Here is a 24,191-nt window from a genome sequence, read left to right on the forward strand (position 1 = left end):
GGGGTGCCACGCAAAAGCACTGCCCCAAAAAACACCTTTGCGGGGTGAGAGTGTGGCCCGAAATTGTGCAAAATCATGGCGGCTAAAATGACTGCCGTCCTTTCGTGAGAAAATATGGGATGTCCCATTTTTTTCCAGGACAGTTGATGGGAATGTAACTGCTCAGCAACCTGAATGATTTGGAGCTCGGTCTTCTCCACAGAAATAGAGAGCAAGAGGCAAAAACTTGCATTTTACAACCATTTTTCCTTTCAGTTCCTGAAATAGGGAGCAGCTAAAGGTAAAGGTATCCAAAACAGGGATATTCAACGTGGTGTCTTCCAGATGTTTTTAGACTACATTTCCCATCTTCCATAGCCAGCATGGCCAGTGATCGGGGCTGATGGGAGTTGTAGTCCATCAACATCTGGGAAACACCCCCGTTAGCTACCCCTGCTCCAAAAGGGGAAAGACTTCTGTTCCTTTAAGAGTTCTGAGGAAAACGTAAGTCCGACAGGTGCAACTTCTCCCATCATTGGCGGGGAAAACTACACCTACTGAATTGTTGCCTCTTGTTTTTAATGGGGAAGAACTCCCAGTTCTTTTAGGGATATTGTCAGTCTAGTGAAGGATGAAAACATACAAGTTGAACATAGATCACCAAAGAAAAGAACAGCCTATGGTTTTTAAGGCAATGTTAAAAATCTAGCTGGCCGTCATCGTCCCGCCCCGACCCCCCCACAACATTTATAAGGCAGGGGAAACTGCCAAGGTAATCTTGTCCTCAAGCGCACAGGATCATAATAACAGTGTTTTGCTGCTTGCTGGCATGTTGTGAAGAGAAATTTAAACCGTGCCAATAAAAGGCTCAGAACCTCCAGAGACAGGGAAATCGAAAAGGCCATTCAAGAGAACATCACAGCAGTCAAGACAACTGCCAGAAAGAGAGAGAGAAAGAGTTTGCTGCAGCTGTTGAAACTGTTCTAATGTTTATGCGCCTCAGTGGGTGCCCTGACGCACAGCCCTATGCTCAATCACATATGGAAGGAGGAAGAGCAGTTAGAAATCAGGGTCATGTGTTCAAGGGCTTTCTGGGGTAAACCAGCCACTCCAAACAAAATGACTTCATCAGGAAATTACCATTTATATTGCTTGTGGTGTCTAGGGGCCATCTAGGAGATGTGCCTATTGTCTTGGGTGCCACATGTGAACTCAGCTGCAGGTGTGCAGGCAGAAGCATAGTCATGTACACACACACAAATGCCAGAGTAGATCATAAGCCGCAACGTTAAGAAATTTACATTTTCAATTACAAAAGCGCAACCTTTTGGCTCGGGGCTCCCAGCTCGGGGCAGCCAGTCCTAGAAGGGAATCAAGTGCTTCCTGGTATAGCTGAATCTTTTTGTTTTACCCCCTCAGTGCAGGCTACCCCCACCCCTCTGCTCCAGTTTCCTATCTCAACGTGACTATTAAGTTACTGGTGTCAGAGTGCATTTCTCTGAAAAGCACCTGATTGTCAATTCAGTAAGGATGCCAAGTGAATGCAGTGTAACTCCTTAGTTTTAGCATGCTAAGGGGGAAGCATCCCATCCTACAGCTCAAAAGGGAGAGGGGGTTGTATTCAATGTCACACTAAAGCACGCTAAGGCATTCTGTCACTAAAAGCATTTCTGACCCTCCAGAGCAGATTTGGGGATGACATAGGGATGCAGGGTCCAATTGCACTCGCATCATTGTGCTGGTTTTCACTAATGAAACAATCTGGTTTAATACAGCCCTGGGTGTTTTGCTTGTCACTTTCCTTGCACACTGAAATGTCAAAATGAACACCTTTGACAATAGATTGCATTTTGCCAATGATTAATTAGCTATTTCCCGGCTTCCTGATATGCTAAGGACATACAATCGTATACTGGGATAACCATCTTGCAAAAACAACACAAATCTTCATAGTAACAGGGTCCCCATCCACACCAAACATGTAAAGCACTTTTGTACCATTTTAACCATTGTGGCTTCCCCCAAAGAATCCTGGGAACTGGGGTTGGTTAAGGTTCTCCTAGCAACTCTCAGCACCCTTAACCAGTTCCCAGGATTCTTTGAGGAAAGTCATGACTTAAAGTGACGTCAGAGTGCATTAAATGCTTGGAGTGGATGAGTCTCCCAGGCCTGTAGCCATGAGAGGCACATCAAATATATTTGCCTCTCTATATAGAAGGCACCTCAATACATTTAAACATTATTACCTCTACAGGCATACAAGAGGGATATAGACTGTGGATTCACTGGCTTATTCCTCCCCATCAGCAAAGATGGATTAATGATATATTTTAGGCTTCCTCCCCATTCTGTGAGCTCAGAACAGGTTACAGTATTTTCAGTTATGAATAGATAGTACCTGCGCTGCTCCATGCATGTATCTTTAGACCATATGTTTCTGTTTAGATCAAATCCATTAGAAGGGACAGACTTCCCATCCTGTGTACAAGACACAGTTTGCCCTTGAGCTGGCCAGGGTCCCCCCCAGCTCATTCACAATTCTATGTCCCTCATATGTGCCCATGACTGCCCTAGATCTGCGGCTCCCATAGCTTCTTTGTTCCATTGAATTATGGCCTTGAGAACACGGAAGGGAGTTAGCAGCAGGTGAAAGCTTATTTGCAATGATGTTACAACAACAGGGCTATTTAACTCAATAGTGGTTCTTCCACCTCCAGGTCCCCATCAATCTCTCAGATATTAATTATAGTCTGTCAAAGTCATACCTCTACCACATCACGAATTCTCTGCCTTGACCAAAGGGGGTGGGGCAAAGGAAGGGGGTGGAGGAAGCCTTCTCTCAAAAAACATGTAATGAGATTCAGGAAGCTCAGAAAAACATCGAGAGCATGGCAACTTTGGTCTTTGGCTATGAAACAAAACAACAACTTCTCCATAGAAGAAAAGGATGTCAGACTTTGCTGTCACCAGTGGTAGAATCTTTGCTAACAGCTTCCACCTCTATTACATAGTGACAATATATATATATATATATATATATATGCAGGTTTTGGTGTCCTCGGGTGTCTTCCCGTGTAAAAGTTGGGGTGTCTAGGCGACGTTTCGACGAGGTCTCACTCGTCATCTTCAGGCTGGTGCTTTATATATATATGCTTATATATATAAGTGCTATATATATATGCTTTCGTAGATTTTCACGGGTACAGGAATGCAGGTTTTGGTGTCTTCGGGTGTCTTCCCGTGTAAGAGTTGGGGTGTCTAGGCGACGTTTCGACGAGGTCTCACTCGTCATCTTCAGGCTGGTGCTTTCGGCTTCTTGTTACTGGAACAGAGCAGGATCTCAGTGTTTGAGTTCCTATAAATACTGTTGAGGGGGTGTGGTGTATAGCCTCCAACGTTCTGGGCAGATAGGAAGTTCCCAGGTCAGTGTGCCTTTTCTTCTTTTGTTCCTTAATTACTTGAGGGATATCTTGAGTGATTTCTTGAGTGATATTCTGAGTACCACTTAGGTGGGTCATTAAGTGTGGATTAGTTGCTAAAGCTTTCGTGTCTTGACCTCTTGAGCTTGTGAAGAGTTTTTCTGAGAAGATGGCTGTACTGCACTTAGTTGTGCTCTGGCACAAGATATCCCTCAAGTAATTAAGGAACAAAAGAAGAAAAGGCACACTGACCTGGGAACTTCCTATCTGCCCAGAACGTTGGAGGCTATACACCACACCCCCTCAACAGTATTGATAGGAACTCAAACACTGAGATCCTGCTCTGTTCCAGTAACAAGAAGCCGAAAGCACCAGCCTGAAGATGACGAGTGAGACCTCGTCGAAACGTCGCCTAGACACCCCAACTCTTACACGGGAAGACACCCGAAGACACCAAAACCTGCATATATATATATATATATATACAGTCTTTGAGAGTTGAAAATGTGGTCTGCATAGTTTTGCCTACTTCTGTGACACAAGCATTTTGTTTAATCCAGGGGTCAGCAAGCTTTTTCAGCCGTGGGCCAGTCCACTGTCCCTCAGACCATGTGGTGGGCTGGACTATATTTTGGAAAAAAATAATGAACGAATTCCTATGCCCCACAAATAACCCAGAGATGCATTTAAAATAAAATGACACATTCTACTCATGTAAGAACACGCTGATTTCCAGACCATCCGTGGGCCTTAGGTTGCCTACCCCTGGTTTAATCCTTTGTAGGTTTGATGGAGTTTGCCAGTTCTCCTTAGGGCTGCAGCTCTTGAGCTGGAGACTATGATTAATGACATATTAACATCTCCAGGTCAGATAGGCAGGATTTGGGTATGCTGTCTTCTGTCTCCATGTTACAGGATACCATTGTCCTCCCTGCTTGCTGTTGTGAGCAGGACTACTGTTTTCGCCCCAGAATTAGCTGGCGAGGCACAATGGCAGAAGATGCCTTTTCCTAAATGTGGCCTGTGAAACCTGGTACTAAAGCAAGAAGTGTAGCCTCCTGGGCAAGAGCTGGCAATCCTATTAAGGGTGTCTGAAGTCTGAGAGGTGATACATTCAGCAGAACCACAATGTTTTTGGAAAAGAAAATCCAACAGTTCTGGCTAAATATAGTCAAGGATAATTTAAAGAATCGAACTGATTCAGAAAACCACCTCTCAATATGCTGACACTGGCTTGGCTCAATCTCTTATGCTCCAAAGGGAAATTGGGAATGAGAAGGGATTGCAGGCTGTAAAAGGAACTTGCCCTTTAGCATAGGTAAGTCCATTTCAAAATGCTTTTTGTAGTGACAGCATCATTGCTAGCCCTATCAAACCCTTGTGTATAACTCAGGAAAGTCTTCTTATAACAACCATTATTCTTGATATTTCTCAAGAATACCAAAGCAGCAACCAGTCAGCTGCTTCCTGAAATATAGATGAGCTCTCCAAAGGGCACTGAGAATTTTCCCATGGATCAATTCCCTCATTATTATTTTTCTCTGATGACGGGGCTGGTTCTTCCTCTCTAATTAACCATCAAGGCCATCTTTCTAGCTGATTTTGATGTAGCCCAATTTGCTATCATCCAGAATATTAATAATTAATAACAATAAATGGTTTTATTTACAGAACAGCCTTCTATTCAAGGCACTTTATAAACCCCAATGTAGACAAGTTGAAAACTTTTCAATGCCATTTTTAAAAAACATTTAAATAAGAGAAGGGCACGTGGCACAGAAACCAGTGGCAGTCACAGCAAAATTACCTGATTATCGAGTAATCAGGAAGCGCTGCAAGCATTTCTTCCGAGAGAGAGAAATAAAGGAGGCAGGATGGGGGTGAAAACGTGCTTCTCCCAAATAAAACAATATTCACAACATTTGCTCTTGCATTAAGACCATTAGCCCTATAAGGCAGTGTTTGTGGTTAATATCAGAAGCAAAGGCTTCATGATCCAGGGCAGGAGCTTGCAGGAATTTAAGCCCCAGACAGAAAAAGCAAAGATAATAAGGATGACCGTGTGTAAGGAATGAATGCGATGCCGTGAAAAAACTGCAAGAAGGGGGTTACTGGTTTTAGGGGGCTCACCTTTGCCCGCAGTTCACTCACTTGTCAGGGAAGTATCCCTAGTTACAGTGTCCCACCGTCCCACCGCTGTATATTACCGAATTCACAACCTTCACTAGCTGCAAAGTGACAATGGGCAAGCAAATGGTAACTGGCAACCACTGAGAACGAGCACACAACACTCCATTAGGTTTTATGAGGTTATTAAACTGTTCCAGCTCTGCCATAAAACATTAAGCCTCAAAAACTGCACCAAACTGTGAGAGCCATAATGGGAGGCAGGCAAGACTTTCTGGTCTCTACAGCTTTTACTACCGGGTTTTCCCACTGTGACTGCAATGCTCTCTGGTGTATAAAGTGACTGAATTAATGACTCTGGCAATTGAGAAAGAGGGGAAGTTGGGGCACAAAAAGGGGGAGTTACTGTCAGACTGATGTTGGCTAGAATTTGTGCACCTGACAAGCCCTGGCAATTGTGGCAGCTCTGAATTCTCCTGCAGGTCCTCCCAAACTCTTGCATTCAAATAGAGACAAGCAGTGATAAGCACAGCACAGACCTTTGCATGCACGCTTTAAATAAATCATGAAATTAGCATATTCCAGTTACCCAAACCCATTTAAAATGCACCCTAAGACATGGATGATTAATGAGGAAGGCCTGCAAACCCGGCGACTAACATTACACCTAATATGCAATGAAGCAAAGATCATTCAGAAGTGATAGGTATGAAAAATAGTATAGAGCAAAGTAAGATGAAGTGGAGTGTATAACTACAGGAGAGGGAGAAAGGTGACAGAAATTGTCACCACTCTGAGTGACAGGGAGCCAACTTCACCCCCCAAATTCAAGCTTTTCCAACGTGATTATTTTAAACTCTGAATTATAACTGTGCAGCTTTTCGTGTGCATACATTCTATTGTTGCTCTTTTCATCTTAAATTTTTGTAATCTGCCGTCAACTCTTTGGCTATATGGTGGCATAATAATCTTTTCAATTAATAAGCTTCATAGACTCCTCTGGTTACATTGTACAGCTTTCTGCAAACTGAATAATGTAGTCTAATATCCTTATATCATTCACAGTACTTCTCCCGAAACCACATTAGGATCTGTAAAAAGACTAACATTTGTATCAGTCCATGTCATCCTTTGAATGTGGCAGAGAACAATAAGGATTATCAAGTACACGTCTACAATATCATTCCTGGCAATCAGTGGCGTAGCGTGGGGGGTGCAGGGGGGGCCGGCCGCACCGGGCGCAACATCTGGGGGTTAGGGTTAGGGGGCGCAAATCCACAGGTTAGGGGGCACAAATTACTTGTCTTGCCCCGGGTGCTGACAACCCACGCTACGCCACTGCTGGCAATGAAGTTCTTGCCTTTAGCCTTTCTTTGACTTCAGGGCTAAATTAGACACTATGGTGGACTATCCATGATTGGATGGGTGGTTATATGTCCTACTTTCCACAAGAGAGTCCACTATTTAAAGAGTTGTCAGAGGATAGGGCTCAATTTGAAGGAGTGTCTGGCCGAAAATCGGGTTTGAAGATAATGAGCCATAAGAAGAGAGAGCAAAAGATTCAAAGTGGCCCATCAGCAGTTAGCATCTGGACAGCAGATTGAGCAACAAATGAGAACCCAACAGTGCTATGCAGTATCCATTCCCACATAATGCTCGGGAGGGTAATATTTCTGTAGGAGGATTCCACACTACACTAACTACAACAAATTGATGCATTGGCTGGAGAGAAGAACCCCGATACTGTGGTTTGAAAACTCATAAGTGAATACTCAGAAAAGAAGCACTTGATGTCTGGATTCCACAACAACTGTGCAATGATAGGGGGTGTGGGACCTGGTAAGGCTCCCAGATAATTCTGCAGGACTGATCAATGTGCACTAGGACAAGCTTATTTGATCCTCTAGATGAGGGAAACACAATGTGATGCCTTCCAGATGTTGGACACCAGATCCCATCAAACCCCTGCCAGCATGGTCAATGATAAAGAATGATGGGAATTGGAGGGCACAACATTGGCTGTCCTTACTATAGACATTCCAACATCCAGCACACCAACTCTTAGGCATGTCACTAAGCATCAAACTTTTCTAAAATGTCATACCAAGAATTGGCCAAACTAAACATGATTCAGGAGATTCACTATTTTTTTATTAATTCAAGGCAGCTGAACATGCTTTGTTTTCAGAGGTAGTGACTGGCTCAAGATCTCCAATGAGCTTCATGGCTGTGAGGTTCTGAACCACTGCACCACAGTGGCTCCCATTTGCCTGGTGCGGAGGGAGGCGATGTTATGTCTTCAGTCTCCAGAGAGCAGCAAGCATAACAATCTCTGTCTCTCTCTCTTACATACACATTGCTGTCCTATGCTGTACAAGGGAGGCATGCTTTGAAATAGCTACCCTTCCCTTACAGCCCACTGCCATTCTCCCCCAATAAACCTGGGGATTAAACCAAAGGTGTTAACAAAAGCCATTGTTCCTGCTCCCTTACCAAGAGAAGTTACCGTACATTCCAGGAAGTAGATTAAGCAAGATTATATCAGATTTGGTTGTCTTCTTGATCTCCCTACCATTAAGTAACTGCAGAAATGTTTGAACAAGTATCATTCACAAAATGCAAGGAATTTTCAAGACGGCAGGTTGTGAACCATTTTTTTTTAAAAAATGGATGCAGTTCATAGATTCATCTCGCCAGGATCACTTCTGCAAACTCACTGAGCACTGGTGCCTCTGAAGGAAACTGCATTTGCAGAATAATTTCTACACACATACACACACACACACACACACACACACACACACAACTTCCCTAGCCTCCATCCACACATGCAAGAGTTACTATCAGAGCTCAAAGATACAGACCTTGTGGGCATTTGCAGAATCAGAGTTCACAGACCTCTGCTGAAGCTGAACGTTGGAAAATTTGGGGCAGATAAAAGAAATAACTTCTTCCTGCAGTACTAGGGAACTTGCTCCCACAAGAGGTGGCTTTATAAGAGGATTAGGCAAAGTTGTGGAGGACAAGACGATCAATAGCTACTAGCCATGATGGCTCTGCTCTGCTTCCAGGGACAGATGTCGGATACCTCTGAGCCACTTGCTGGCAACTGCAAGTGGGCAGAGTGCTGCTGCTGAGCTCCATTACTTGCTTGTGGGCTTCACACAGGCATCTGGCTGACCAGGGGACTCTTCTTACATTACACTTCAATCACGTCAAAGCACTTGGGGAGTCAAGCAGGGCCTGTGAGGTAGCCTGGGGAGAGTTCCAAGGGCCAGATAGACATGCCTGGAGGGCCACATTTCACTCCTGGGCCTGAGGTTCCCGGCTCCTAGTTTAAGAGAACAGCAGCTCTACCCTTGTCTCCTGAGGACTGAATGACCCTGTCCCTATGGCAACGAGGCCCTAAGAAGAGAAGACCCTTAGGACCCTTGTATGTTTTGCCCTGCATCGGAAATGGCAGGTTCTGTTCCTTTCTCTCCACCTCAGCACATTTTGATGAGCAAAATGGTTCCGGGAGGGCATTTTTTAAGGGAAAAAAACAACCCTTCTAGAGCACCATGATTTAAGTCCCCTCCCCAAAACAAACATGCAGAGCGTCTTTGATCTTTTTTTCTTTTGAAACCCTCTCAAGAGATCCTCTTCACATATTTCCTGCTTCACTTCTCCTTTGGCCCTCTATCTCTGTCCATATCATGAGAAAGTGGCAGAGTTAACCCATCCAGGAAGCCTAAAACTATCCTTCCAGAGCTCTCTTTGTTCTTCCTTCATCTCACACATCTTCACAAGGAAAACTAATGCTCTGGTTAGCTTTTGTTTCAGAGCTGGAGTCATCCACATGCAATGGGGATGCCATCAGTTGAGCCCAGACACACAAATGCTATAAGGTATAATGGGTCTCACAGCTATGCCTCTTTCCTCTGTTGCTCACCTCTGGCAGTTCTCCAGGGAACAGAGAAGCCTCCAGTAAACTCTGCATCTGTTCCTGTCTCCTGCCTAGTGACACCAGATGCTTAAAAGCCATTTGCACTTCCCCATCTGGCCAATGAACTTGTCTTCCCCTTGACTGCTCGAAAAGATTCCACCTCTCCTTCTGATTTTGGCAATTGAGACTGAGTCACTCTCTATGCTACTGCTCTGTTTAACTGGGGTTGCTCTTCTGAAGTGCTCGCTCCACTACCAGAATCCCTAATAGAAAAAAGCCACTGCATGTGACAAGTGTCTGGAGTTGCCTCTTTTATGCTCAGGGCATGACTGAGCAGCGAGGACTTCAGACACTATGTTCAGTTTTTGGTGGTGTTTGACACCAGACAGAGAACCACCCACATGCACCTGGGCCTTCTTATAGAAGCTAGTTGATATCTTTCTGACCAGTGATTTTGTCCTTAAGTTCAAGTAGAAACCACTGCTCTAAACCACACTGCAGCAGACCTGCTCTCAGCCCAATAATTTTTCACTTCAAAACAGAGAAACTAAAGGTTGCTATGCTTCAGGTTTGTTGGTCTTCTCAATCTGGGCTAACAGCTACAAGTACAGTCTCTAGAAGAGAAGAAGAAGAGTTTGGATTTGATATCCCGCTTTATCACTACCCGAAGGAGTCTCAAAGCGGCTAACATTCTCCTTTCCCTTCCTCCCCCACAACAAACGCTCTGTGAGGTGAGTGGGGCTGAGAGACTTCAGAGAAGTGTGCCTAGCCCAAGGTCACCCAACAGCTGCATGTGGAGGAGGGGAGATGTGAACCTGGTTCACCAGATTACGAGTCTACCGCTCTTAACCACTACACCACACTGGCTCTCTAGCTTTGTCCAAGGGCCTGCGCCAACCAGCAAGTGTCAGAACCCAGAGTTATTAAGAATGACTCCATCAAAGGTAGCTGGTGTGAGGAGTAAAAAGTAGGGAACAGATCACATCCAGTGTGGGAGGGCAAGGGAACACTCTCCTTGACTTTGGAGATATTGTTGTCACCATTCCGACCTAAACTTCTGCCCTTTTTAGAATGTTACCTGGAACTCAATGTCTGCAGGTAAGGAGGGAGCAACACTGCCATGGCAGGCACCAGTCCTGTGTGCGTAGCGAGCTCTGCACATTCAGCTGCACATGTGAGGCTCTCTGCACATGTTACAATGAACTTATAACAGAGAGCCTTGTGTATACAGCTGCACTCTCAGGAAGCACATTATAATGAACACACCTAGGTTGGGAGAGCTGCCTGCTTCAGCCAGTCATTGTCTCACACTAACCTACCTCACAGGGTTGTTCAGAAGATAGCATGGGGAGAACCACCATTTGCACTGCCCAGAGATCTTCTGAGGATGGACGGACTATAGATAAAATATACTAAATAAATGTCAGAAAGGGGCTTTTGTAAAACAGAGAGATAAATACATACAGTCATACCTCGGAGGTCGAACGCCTTGTGAGTCGAATGTTTTGGCTCCCAAATGTTGCAAACCCGGAAGTGACTATTCTGGTTTTCAACCCAAATGTCCGATGTGGCTTCTGTGGCTTCCGATTGGCTGCAGGAGCTTCCTGCAGCCAATCGGAAGCCATGCCTTGGTTCCTGAACATTTTGAAAGTCAAATGGACTTCCGGAACAGATTCTGTTCGACTTCCGAGGTACGACTGTATAGGGATTCTACACACTCCACTCCCTCAACATCGAATAATTATATTGTATATTATAATATATTATAATTATTACCCCTGTATTGGGAAGTTTCTAATATTTGATGTTTTATTATGTTTTTATATGTGTTGGAAGCCACCCAGAGTCTCTGGGGCAGCCCAGATAATTTTTTTATTTATATAGAAGTAAGGAGTATGGTAGGGATAATTGCTTTTCTTTCAACTTGTTATTTCTGCTGCAAGTAGCAACTAAAGTCCCATTCACTGAGAAGCTCAAAATCATTGGAGAAATGCCTGGTAGTGTTGCAGTAAGAAATGGTGTAGCAAACGCACTCTGCAGCAGTCACAAACTGCCACGTCTGGGGACCACAGTATCTGCTTTGTAGGTAGAACAGCAGACAATAGGCCCGCAATATTCGTTAGGAAATCACCAAGGGCTAATTTGGATGAATGAAATGTTTACTGGAGCCATAGGTGTAATAAAATCGATTACTGATACAAATAAGAGTTTTATTATTTGGTAATGGTTCCATACATACATGCGAGCATACGCATACACATGCACATGCACTGAGAGACAGAGATTATGACCGTCCACCCACAGAAAGCTCCTTCTCTGTTGGCTCTCCCATCACAGCTGCTTCCCCTTGGCAATCCCTCCCTGGAAAGTGATCACTGTTTCCACCCCTCCACTCAAAATCCATCCAGATCCTCTCCCTGTGCAACACACACACACACACACCAGGCTAAGTAGCAGCATTCCCTCTGCCAACATGTGCTTTGACTAGCTGTCTTGAATGGTGCAGCATGGCCAGTATAGAACTAACAGATTTTCTAAGTTTGGGGGGATGCAAATGGAGCTGAAACAGGCAGTTTCAAGAACCAAGCTCCTGCTTCGGGAAGTTGAGCTGGGGCAGGTTGTGTGTTTATTTACCTGCCTATGTTGATTTCTTGTATGTTTTCAGGAAAACTGACAAAACACATTTCAAAGAAGAAGAAGTTGGGGGAAGGCTTGTTGATCTATTCTACAAGCGACTTTTTTTTGCTGAAATGGAAAGCGCACTGAAAAAACATTTAAGAAACAATGTGCGGTTCAGTGGCTAAGAATTCTGTTGGCTCATCACTTTGCTCAGCTATAAAACCCAGTGGGCAACCTTCAGTCTATAATCCCTATTTATCAGCCCAGCCTAGCCCAGAGGGTTGTTTGTGGGCTAAGAAAAATCCTGTTCTGAACTCCCTAAAGAATGAAATACAAATAATAACTAAACCCCTTTCACACTTACTCAAAGTGTTTGCAGCTAAGCTACATTTACAAGGGCCACTGTGGCACACTTAAGGCAAGTATATATCTATATTTTAAAATGTGCCATAAAACAGAGGGCAGAATTGTATTTGTAGGGAGCCTCTCGACCTGCTGCTGGGAAGTGTCCCCTGGAGGCAAATCCTGCTGCTTTACTGCCCATTATTGGGGGCTTCCTTCATGCCTGGGATGATCCATCCCTGCTAACAACCTCGGCTTCCATCAATACAAACACTGCATAGTTTTTAAACTAATATTTTTCCAGCATGCAATTCCATGGAGAGGCGAACACAGCGTTGCCATGGCAATGCATAGACAGCATCTGCCTGGGAAGTAGCTGAAGGGAGAAACTGGAATAGAATTGCAAATTCCCCACAACCCAGGGAAGGATCTGAAGGAAAGGAAATGCAACATGACTGCCAGTGTGATCCACCACAAGCCTACCACGCTGTTTCAACACGGGAGCACCTTCTGCCAAGCTAGGAAGCTCCCTGGTGGGATCTGAACTCCCATTTCAGCTAGATAAGCTAGATGTACTTGCCTGCCTGCCTTGTCCGTCTGTCTCACTCACTCATTCACTCACTCACTCATTCACTCACTCACTCACTCACTCACTCACATAAAGTCCAATAGGAAACCAGAGGGCCTGTTATTCATTTGCTACTTGCGATGCCTAGCTTACTGCAATACATCAATGTGAACATATGTGAGCAAATACCGGGAAAGGGGACTTTCTCTTGGCTCCTAACCATTGCAATACAAACTCTCCCCCTCCCCAGTAGTACCACAAAGCAACAGAAGGGAAAAATGAGGAAAGATTTCCCTTGAAATCTGATCCATTTACCTAGGCACACAATACTAACAAGCACAGAAATTCAGAACTTGCGGCAGTGCTAGCAAAGCAGGAGCCCAATGCACCTCAACCAACTCTTGCCCCCAAGCGGCTTGTTTAGAATTGATGCCAGCTTAATCCCTAGGCGGCTGGCATGCCATTGGCAATCCTGTGCCCAGTTCCAAAGCAATATGAGGAAAGGGCCAGAAACCTCAATCATCTGGGAGGCTAAATGCTATCCAAGCATGCTCAGCCTTCACACTCCCCTCTCTCTACACACACACACACACACACACACACACACACACACACACAACCTTATTTCTATGTTTTAGGTTGCAGGCTGGAGTCTGATAGCTGCCAAAGCTGTGAAACACTTCTGGGTTCGTTCCAGCGCCACACCTGCCATTCTGCTCTGTACAGCACGGCTGGCATTAAATGTGGGCAGAAGGCAGTTTTTTACCATTCCAATTTTACTTCCCATGCTTCCCTTTTGAGCAGCATCCTACACTCTGTGGATTTCTTGCCTAATCCATCCAGAGATGCTGGATTAAGGAGACACTCAACCCTCAAAGTCTCTGCAGCAGCCTTTCACTATTCAAACAGCAAGCAACTTGGAATGGAACATACGGGGATCGGTGAAGCTGCACGGTAAGAGACAGCTTTACTCTGACAAAAAGGGAGAGCGGGAACATACTGCAACTGTTGCCTAGATCAGGGGATGGCTGTGGCAGCGCACATATTGCACAAGCAGCATGCCATGAAGCAGGGATACAAGACAAGAGGAAAGGGTAGGAAAGAGAGCTTCGCTAGACTATGGAAGTGACAGGTGTGAATCTTGGGGAAGAGGCTGCTCAGTTTTAAACTCTTGAGAAAACATGAAGTGAGATCATAAGAAGGTTCCTGCTGGATCAGGCCAAAGGCCTGTCGAGTCCAGCATTCTGTGCTGGTGGTGGCCAACCAGGTGCCTGTGGTAAGCTTAGCAGCATCATGGCACTTCCAAAGGGCCATCCCTTCCATTAGGCAGACTGGGGCAATTGCCCTGGTCAGCAGTCATTTTTTATCCCTCAGACGCTTGCCTTGCTACCTGCCCATCACTGCCACCCGCTTTTCTTTTGGGGGGCTCTCCAGAGTGCCCACCGCATCCCTGGACTTTGCACTGAGGCCACGTGCTCCAGAGGGATACATTCAGTGTAACACAGGACAGAATGGGGATGAGTTCAGAAGATACATAACACAGATATGTGGACAGGGCAGAAGAACCTACGTGCTTAATTGTCTATGGCAGTGGTTCCCAACTAAGTACAGAGAATCCCCCATTTTTCGTAAGCCAAGCCATGGAACCCCTACTTTTGAAAATGCTGATTTCTCTGTGATAGTTTCTGTAATGTGAATGGTGCCACCATACCCTCCAACACATCCTAACGCAAAACCGGATCGTGGGTCTTCCAGGCTACATTCCCACATGAGTCATGTGAGCCATACAAGAGCATGGTGCCCCAAAATGGGATATCCTGGCCAGTTGATGGGTATGTGCCACAGACTTATTGGGGTCCTCAGACCGCCAATTGGGAACCACTGGTTGATGGCATAAGGTAGCTTTAGGAGAGAATTGTTGTGTATTTTTAAAATTCTTGCATTATATAAAGAACATCTATATTTGATATATCCCAAAAAGGTATCCTTTGGTATGCCTGGCCGATTTCAAATGAGAGTCTTTGTTCTGACAAGGCCATCTCTTCTACATGAGGTTTAATTTCCGGAATGTACAAAACCTAATTTACACATGTGGGCCATTTCAACATTTAAATATTCAAGTCCTCTCAGCAGGCTGCCATGATTTAGAGAACAATAGTTCTAAGGCATCAAGAACAGGCCTCAGTTAGACAAACACCTTCCGTGTGAATCACAGTGAAATTTGAAGAATTTCTTATCTTGAAAAGCTTTTGAAGTACACACGGCAGGATGATTTACATGAACAAAGACAGTCCAGGGCTGAATAATGGTTCAATGTATATTCCTGTCCTAACAGTATGGGGACATAGGAGTCACTGTAGCCTGGTCATTTCCCACACCTTTCTGGCAACATGCAAAGAGAAGAAATGCATGCACAGGCCGCCTGAAAAATGGCCACTTCCCATTCTGACATTGCTCTGCTGGTGACTCCGCAGAGGAAAGCTATCATGCCCATTGGCCTGGTTGTTTCCTTTCCACCACTGCCAAAGCAGCATGGGGAGCACCACATCACAGTGGGTCTGCCTCCTGTCCATTTAGGTTTTAAAAGAATTGGGCCTTTCACAATGTTTGGGTTTTGTTTCGAACAAGGGTTCGTTTTCCACTTGATAAGTTGTCAACTGACCATGTGTCATGCATGCCATACCTCTAAGACCAAAAATACTGTGTCACAGGCTCTGCTTCTGACCAGAACATCTAGACTGAGTAACTTCCCACACCATCTGTGTCCTGCCATTGTGCCTGCCAGTGGTGGCTAAGGCTGCACTCCTAGGTCCACTCACTGGGGATTAAGCCCCACTGAACTCAAAGGGACTTACTTCTGAGTAGACATGGATAGCTTTGCACTGCTAAGTCAAAGCTTAGGGTGGCATTCAATGCTACTCTTACTCAGAAAAGACCCACTGAAGTCAATGAACATGACTTTCTTAAATACAACCTAAGAGGGAAGAATTCAACATTGCACTAAACCAATTTCAACCGCACAAGTATTTTTGCTTGCCCAGCAGAAGAACCTCACCTCTCCTCCCCCTGCACACTGTTCAATGGATTATCCTGACCCCCGCAGGACTGATTTGATGGAGTTGGCACACAGGGAGAGAGTGGAAAGCCCTACTGCTCTAGGGGGAGCCCTTGCGAGGGCTCCTGCTAGCAAAACTACTCATTTGAATCTGGTCCTTAGTGTTTAGCCAACAGCATATGTTTGCATTATTTTATTTTCTGTGCCTGGTTCGATGCATGTCAATCTGTGTGGGTACTGGGTACTAAATTTAATTTGGTTTTAGTATCTTGCAGAATGTAGTTTGTTCCGAACGGCATGACAACATCCTGAGATTGTTGTTGCTTCTCACATGCATTGCTTTCCTGCCAAAATATTGCCCTCCACACACCTTTACAAGCTTGAGATTTATTTATTTCTAAAGACAGACAACATGATGGCACACAGTTTTAAAGAGTGGATCCCATATATTTTCATCACTGGGAAACAGTCAAAGAGAAACAAAAAATTGTATATGTAAGCGGCACCTAGAGATCTAGCTTCAGTGATCAGAAGCCATTTCTCTCAAAAATAAAAATAAAACGTGCACAATGCAACATTTTAGCTGCCCAGCAATATCCAAGGCAGGACAACAGTGGCAACTGCCCAAAGAACTCGAGAAATATAGGATTTCAAATCAGGCAAAAGCAGGGTGGGGTGGAGAGGAAGTGAATATTATCTCATAGATGGCCAAAATTAGGAAGTGTTTGCTCAAGGCTCAGCAGCTTTCTAAATGGTGAAGAGCCATTTTCAGTCAAACTTTCAGTTTGTCACCATTTAGGGAAGATTGTTCCTCCGCTGCAAAAATGCAAAACTTGGACCAAGGGAAACCAACTTAAGAGTTATTGGTTCCGTTCAGATATCACTCCAAACCATTGATTGTGCTTACCATAGTTTAGAACTCAAACTGCAGTTCAAACTTCAAAATGCACAACAAGCAAATCATGATGTAGAAATGCTTGTCTCCTTTTGTTATTCCCCCCCCCACACACCCCGACACACACACACAGCTTCATAAATTCCTAAGTTCACTCCTGTCTCCACAATGCAGCAAACTCTCTATAGACAGACTGATGACCGTAACTATGGTTTGTAAATATAAATATGCCAGGCCATGGTTTAACAGCCCACTTCAAATCATTGTTTCTGATTCTGGTTGCTGGCAGATCACAAGCCATGGTTTGTCCAGTAGCCGAGTACATGCTGAGGTGGAGCTTTGAAGCCACCATCTAACACTAGTGCTGTTGCTTTTTGCCAGGACAGAGAGGCAGTGAGATTGGGAATGTGTGGCTGCAGCTGAAGCAGTCTGAGATGGGTGGCAGTAGTCCCACTGATGCAACCACATGTCCTCAACCTCACTGCCAACCCACACCAAACCAAATAAAGCAGTAGCAATGCCATCATCAAGAGGATGGTTCTTCCCCACCACACAAGCTGCTACCGAGTTTGTAAATTCAGACATCAAGACAAACCATGGTTAAACTTCATTAAGCATGGCCTGGAATGATGTCTGAATTGTGCCACCATACCTTGAGCCTTGAGCCATCTTTTCATCGCATCAGACTAAGGGCTGATTTCTAAAACACATTTCCTTCTCAGAATAAACACCTGCATTCTTTTTCAAAGTATGAATCTGCATGGGCATTATAGCATGTTAACAGGCCTTTGCAGATTCAACCAGCAGCAATTACAGCAACTGGGGAAAGTGCCACTGTGATCACAGGAATTGCTTCCAGCTGTATCCATTATTACCAAATTTATACTTTACATCTGCCCACGTGGTGGTGCTTTTTGTTTCTGTTTGAGAATAAAAAAATCCTTTATTTCATAAGCATATTACAATAAATTACAATGCATTTAACAGTTAAATATTAGATTTAGCATATATTAAGAATCTTAGGATGGATTGTATAAATATATAATAAAGTGAATAAAGAAGCCATCATTTTTCATCCAAACCTTTCATGGATTATGAACACCTAATTAACTAAATAAATGCATAAAATGTACACCTTGCCCTGAAATGTGTAATTTTCTCTTCAGATATTGAGTTACCAGATATCATTTGTCCAAAATTGTGTGACAAAATGATTTCTCTGCACATACATCATTCCACATCGTTCAGTTAACTGTGTTGTGTTTCAATCCTCTGTCTTGACAAAGGATCCTTGGAAGTTTGAACATTTACAGCAAATCAGAACCAACCAACTATAATCCTCTCTTCTATGGTTGTGTACACACACGTAGCCTTTGAAGTGCACAGGGATTCCACCCCCCACCCCACACAGTGGGCTTTTGTACATTACGGTTCGCAATTGTACAAACCTTCACACAACAAATGTTATCTAAAGTGGCAGTTATCATCTGTGCTATTTGTACAGTGTTAGAAACTCAAATATATAAACTAGGTGGCAAATGGCTCCTTAAACCAGGGTTACAGTCACCAAAACAGAACGCCTAGTTGTTGTTTAGGGCTAGACAACTCAAAAGTTGTATTTTTCAATACGACTTTTTGGTTCCTGAAATTCATTCTGATTGTGTGGATAAAATATAAGAGATAGAATTCTACAGGTAATGTTGCTAGTGTATGAAAATAGTCATGACCCAAGGATTCCCAGGCATGCGCCTCCAGATGGTGGAGACGTCTAGAGACATCCTAGCGCCTAGGCACCTTCACTTCGTCACAAGTGGCTGATACCCAGGTGCAAAATGAGCTTGGTGCCTGGCAAATTTTGAGTGCAGGTGGGCACGTTTTCAGACTAGTGCTCAATAGTGTTCTCTACACCCCTCCTGTCAATTAAGTGTTTCCACAGACCTTTTTTCAAAGAATAAATATTTTTAACCACCTTTTGAAAGAGAGGGGCTGAACGCTGGTATGATGATATTCAGAAGATATATAAGAGTATAAAGAGACAGCTAGGTTGCTGTCCTGTTTCCTATTTGCTTCTTTCATTCATAGACAAGGTGAGCTTGATGACGGGGAGGCAGCCCTGCAACAGCAAGTAGGCCTGCCCCAACAGGTGACCTGAGAAAGCGCTCTCTTGTGCACACATGCATGCTGCAAGCACTTGAGAAGCGCATTCTTGGTACAAAACTGTTTATAGCCATTCCGGTAGAATGTGCTTTAGGTTGCCATATAGTGTGGGACAGGGATGGCATTGTAATGTGCAGCATTACGAAAAGGCACTGGCATCCAGCATTGAATGCACATTATTGTACAGTGTGTACACACCCAAATCTTTCATTGGCTAGGATCAACAGGGCAAGGTAACGCCTCTGGATTAGAACCATAGACTCTTGAGTATCATCTAGTTCAACCGCCTGCAGTCCAGGAGGATGCAGCTGCTACATATGGGGACCGAGCCTGCAACCTTGGCGTTATCAGCACCACACTCTAACCAGCCGAGTTAAAGATATCTAATGGTCAGATTTCTCATCAGATGGTGGAAGGAAGTTTTCAGTGCTTTTGTAATCCTAACACCGTTCCCCATCCCATTTCTTTCTCAAGGAGAGATGTCGGTAAAACTTCTGGGGCCAGTTTATGTGTGGGGTACAGGGAAGATGTATTCCTCTTTATGTCCATACAGAGTGGGTAGGTCTTACCCTCTCAATGGGCTGTCCTGTCCACCTGTCAAAGTTAGTCCATGGAAGAGTGAGACAGATAAAGAATCTGGGCCCCTTGGCCAAAAAGATTCCCCACCTCTGAAGTAGGATGACCATGAGAAGTAGTGCTCCAACTGCGAGTGGCAATTGAGGTCCCTCTTGTCAAAACAGGAATGGTAGCCCTTCCTGGTGTTCTGGCATTTCAGATCTGAGCCAAGTTTCATGCTTGTGGGCAGCACACTCATTCTGTACTCACAAAGCAGCTCCCCATGGCTGTGCCATGATAACAACTTCAATGAAGGTAATTAAGGTGCCAGAGAAGGAAATGCCGTTAAAGAAGGTGCCCTTTTAAAGAAGGTGTCCCGCGGTGCTACTAACTGAGTTCACCAAGCTTGCTTTGTTGTGCATAGGAGCATCTACAGGGCCCTGACCTAATTAGGCTCACTCTGAGGGGACTAATTGGTTTGTAGAAGAAATGATAATAGGAATGGGTGGATTGCCTTGTAGGAGATCCTCATGACACACAACGGACCAGGCCTGCCTTAGCACCTGGAATATGGCTTCTGAAACTCTTAGAATCTGCAGGACTTCAAGGGGAGGGAGGACTGTTGTGCTCCCACTGCACTGCCACACTTAGAACTGGGTAGATGGATCATAACCCCATGCCTGGCCCAATAATGAGCTCAGACGAGAGCAAAGAAGATGATACCCAGAAGCAGGAAAGCTTTGGTGCCTTGGTGTGGAGTTGTCTTGAACCATGCTGACCAGAGACAAGATGTTACCCTCACAAGAGACCAGGAAAAGGGCTGCATCTAAATAAAACTGCTATAATTACCCGCTGCGAGAATATTCATGGTACTGCCTTTTATGCAAAGTTGCTTAACTTCAGGTTTAGCATCTCTCTGGGTAGCTAGGGGAGCACCCCCTGCCCACCAAGTTTCTGCTGCACCTGATGCCCATAGGAATCTTCCACATTCACATTTTACACCACATGCCTCCCCCATTCTTTTCTAGGTTACCCTGCAGTCAAGCATAAATCTGAAAGAGTATCCTACACATGAAGCCCCGTCCCAGCCTGTCTGGCGACAGAGGGAGACATTCCTCAGAGGAGATCAAGAGACAGCAAATTGGGTGGTGGGGAGAGCAGTAGGTCAGCCTTCCTCCCCCTCCAGATGTTTGGGACCGCAACAAGCTGTACTTGTCCGGGTCTGACGTGAGTTGTCGTCCAAGCCATCTGGAGAGCGCCAGGTTGGGGGAGGCTGGAGGGAGGCTAGGAACAGAGACTAAGGGGCTTGAGCAGAGGCTCTGGGGGAGCCCAGACAGCAATTGCACAGGAGCTGCAAGGCAGGCTCAAGGGTCCTGACTCTCTCCTACAGACTTTGTCCGCTCCGTTTCAAGCGTAAAAGCAGAAAAGAAACGGAAAGAATCGCAAGGCCTTAAGAGGTGCAAGGAGGGAATATCCTGCTTGACTGCAATAAATCCAACCACTCAGCCCCCTTGTTTCCCCCCAGCCTAAACAGCACGTTCCAGTGCTGCATTCTGGTGAATTATTTAGCATCCCCTCCAGCTTTTTACTTCCCTTTGCACCCCCCACCAAAGCAATGGACACCGTCAGGCTGCTGCTGCTGCGAAGGAATGAGGAGCATTCCAGCCAGCATTAAGTACGGTAAGTGTGTAATGAGGAGGGGTCTGTGTGTGCGTTAATGATCAGCCCCTGTTCCAGTTGAGCTCCCATTCCCTCCCCTCCCCTCCTGCCTTTATTCTGGATAATTCAGAACCTCACATGCAGAGATGAAAGGCACACACAGTGCCTGGGCTGCCATTCCCTTGTCTGTCTCTTCCACCCCATGTTCAAACCCCTCCCCAATTGATCTCCCCTTTATCTGCCTGGTATTCTGCTTTTGCCTGAGTGGGAAGGGTTGATCATGGGGAGAGGATTTCTCCCCCCCCCCCCATGGATCCTCATTCTTCACCCCTCATTAAACTGTCGAAAGAGGGGGCAAAGGGAGAGATGGGAAAGGACAGTCACCAGGGCTGCAGCCTTGGCTAGAGACAGCAAGCCCCCTCCCGTAGGGGTTTGGAAGAGGCGGCAAGGGACACTCAAGGCTCCACGGTCCAGATCCCATCCTCCACACCCACCTCCTCCTGCTCCACAGAGCTCCTCTGTCTCAAAGGTCGCACCCACAGTTCAAGCCCATTTCTTCCCCCAAAGAATCCTGGGAGCTGTAGTTTGCTAAGGGTGCTGGGAATTGTAGCTCGGGGCATGAAATTTGCAGTTCCCAGGATTGTTTGAGGAAAATAAATGTATAGTGTGGGTGCAGCCTTATCGTGTCAGATACACTTATGTGGTGTGGCCAGTTACACAAGGGGTAGGAAAGGGGGCTACGCTCCTAAAGAGGACTTGACCCTCTCACTCGTAAGCTCCCATTTCCAAGGAAGGGCCCCCAAAAGGCATCCATCTAGCTCCACAGAAGAGGAGGCAGTTTCCCCAGAGAGTCTTACTAGAGCAGACAGAACACGAACAAACATACACACACTGCATGCAGATAAGTGGAGAAAATAAGCAGCCCCCGCCAGCCGGCCCACAGGAGATTCACACCCGCGTGAACGCGCCAGCACACACATACGCGTCCACGGTGCGTGCTCCCCGTTTCTGGAACCTCGCCGAGCAGCCAGCTCGTGCAGCTAAAGTTAGCCTGGTCCCGGGCATCTCACGCGCTGCAAGGAGGCGCAGCGCAACGGCCGGATCGCGCCCAGCAGGAATCCCCCCCCCCGACCCGCGCTGCTCTAAACCTGACCGGGACCTGCAGGCCACCGGACTTTGGCGCACGTGTGAGAGGCGGGGTGGGTTGGGAAGACGTTACACACCCACCCAATGGTTTGGGAGGGGGGCACACACTCACGGGCGCGCGCCGCAGTTCCCTAACAAAGGCAATCGAGTGATTGTTCCCGGAGACTCCGAAGGGATCTGCGGCGGCTGCCTCAGCCCGACCCAACTCCCTCCCGACGTCCCCCAGATGGATCATTGTCTGCCCCCCATCTCGGACCGTCTGAGCGCGTCTCGCAGCTGCACATCCTAAGGGGCTCCATTGTGAGGGCGGGAGAGGGGGTGTGGCGGCCGGCACCGGCGGAGCCCCTACCCGAGAGAGGGGCCACCCCCAGGACCCCCCGGGGTCGCAAACGTCTCCCCCTCCGAGGCCCGCGACCCGCCCCGCCCCCCAGCACTTACAGCCTTTCTGCGCTCCTCGGGATGTTCTTGGGGACGCTGCGGAGCCCCAGCCCGTGACAGTCGACGGTGGTGCCGCTGCAGGCGCACGGCGCGGGACAGGCGCTCGCCCGGACCCGGCAAAAGGCCGCCCAGGCCAAGAGGCAGGCTCCCGCCCGCAGCCACACGCCGCCCGACGCCGCTCGCTTCGCGGGAGCCATGCTGCCTGCGCTGGCTAGCGAGGGGCTGCCCCGCACATGATCGCACGGCGCGCTCGCCGAGGCGGCGTGGAGAGGCTGCCTTCTGGCGCAGGCGGGCGACCCCGGCTGCTGCTGCTTCCACTTGGCGCCTTCGTCGCCTGTCCGGGTCGCAGGAAGAAGCAGCTCCGGCCGCCCGGGAGGGTTAAGCACAGGAACACGCGCTGCCTTCGCGTCTCGCTGCCTCGCTCTCAAAGACACACATCGGGAGCCCCCGTCTCATCCATCAAGCCCAGACAGCAGGAGCAGCCTTGGCTCCGCCCCCGTCCCCCCTTCAGTCTCCTCACCCGCCTCGGGCGCACAGATCTCTCCCCGCCACCGCCACCCACCCACCCACCCTCTTCTCCGACAGAGGGCCGGGAGGGGGCGAAACGGGACAAGAAAGGCGCGCACTGTCTGCCCAGGGAGCAGAGAGGAGGCTCCCACAGAACGCACTCGCGGAATCACCAGCCAATTGGCAAGACACCTCCGCGGAAGAGAGAGCTATACACGCGCGTGTACACACACGTACGTGTGTATACACACACGCAGCGAAGCACACGCTCTGAGAGTCTGTCGTGGAGAGACGCAGTCACGCGTCCTGTAAAGATGCACATAGAGAAAAATAGGCGAAGAGCGTCCGAAAGTAGGACAGACACACAGGCCCAGAGAAGAAGAGTCGCCCTCCGTACTCAAGACACACACACAATAGGATTGAGGTGTCCTTTGTGATAAACAAGTTTTTGTGTGTGTGTGATTTCTGTCGATAGGTTGTGTTTTGATGTAAAACTCTTTGAGGTCACAATCCGATCTATACAAAAACACAAACCATATTGGCTTTTCCTACCATCTCACCCCATCAATGAGTCCACCCAACTCCCCTTGAATAAATGCATGCTTTTTAGTTCAATTGCCAGGGTGGTGTGAGTTTCAAAGGATGACTCTTCTAAAGTGAATTGGCAAGCTATAGTGCCCTTTGGGGAACAGAAGGGAATCTGAGAACACCCTGAGCTTTCAGTATCAATGGGGCTGAAAAACAAAGGGATGTAACCTTAAGATACCTGGAATCGCATCAGCTTCTCAGGTGTAGTAGGG

General features: G+C 46.5%; 1 protein-coding gene across 1 annotated transcript in view; it reads right to left on the minus strand.

The window, feature by feature from the left end:
• SLIT1 (slit guidance ligand 1) overlaps positions 1-23,456 on the minus strand; it is a 125,839-nt gene extending 102,383 nt beyond the window's left edge. The window contains exon 1 of the mRNA XM_083505775.1: positions 22,885-23,456. Within this exon, the coding sequence (XP_083361901.1) occupies positions 22,885-23,081 (197 nt within the window). The 5' untranslated portion in view covers positions 23,082-23,456. The remainder of the gene's footprint in view (positions 1-22,884) is intronic.
• Positions 23,457-24,191: the final 735 nt, after the last annotated feature.

This window comes from Podarcis liolepis (assembly GCF_965112155.1).
Source record: "Podarcis liolepis genome assembly, chromosome: 5".
Classification (NCBI taxonomy): domain Eukaryota; kingdom Metazoa; phylum Chordata; class Lepidosauria; order Squamata; family Lacertidae; genus Podarcis; species Podarcis liolepis.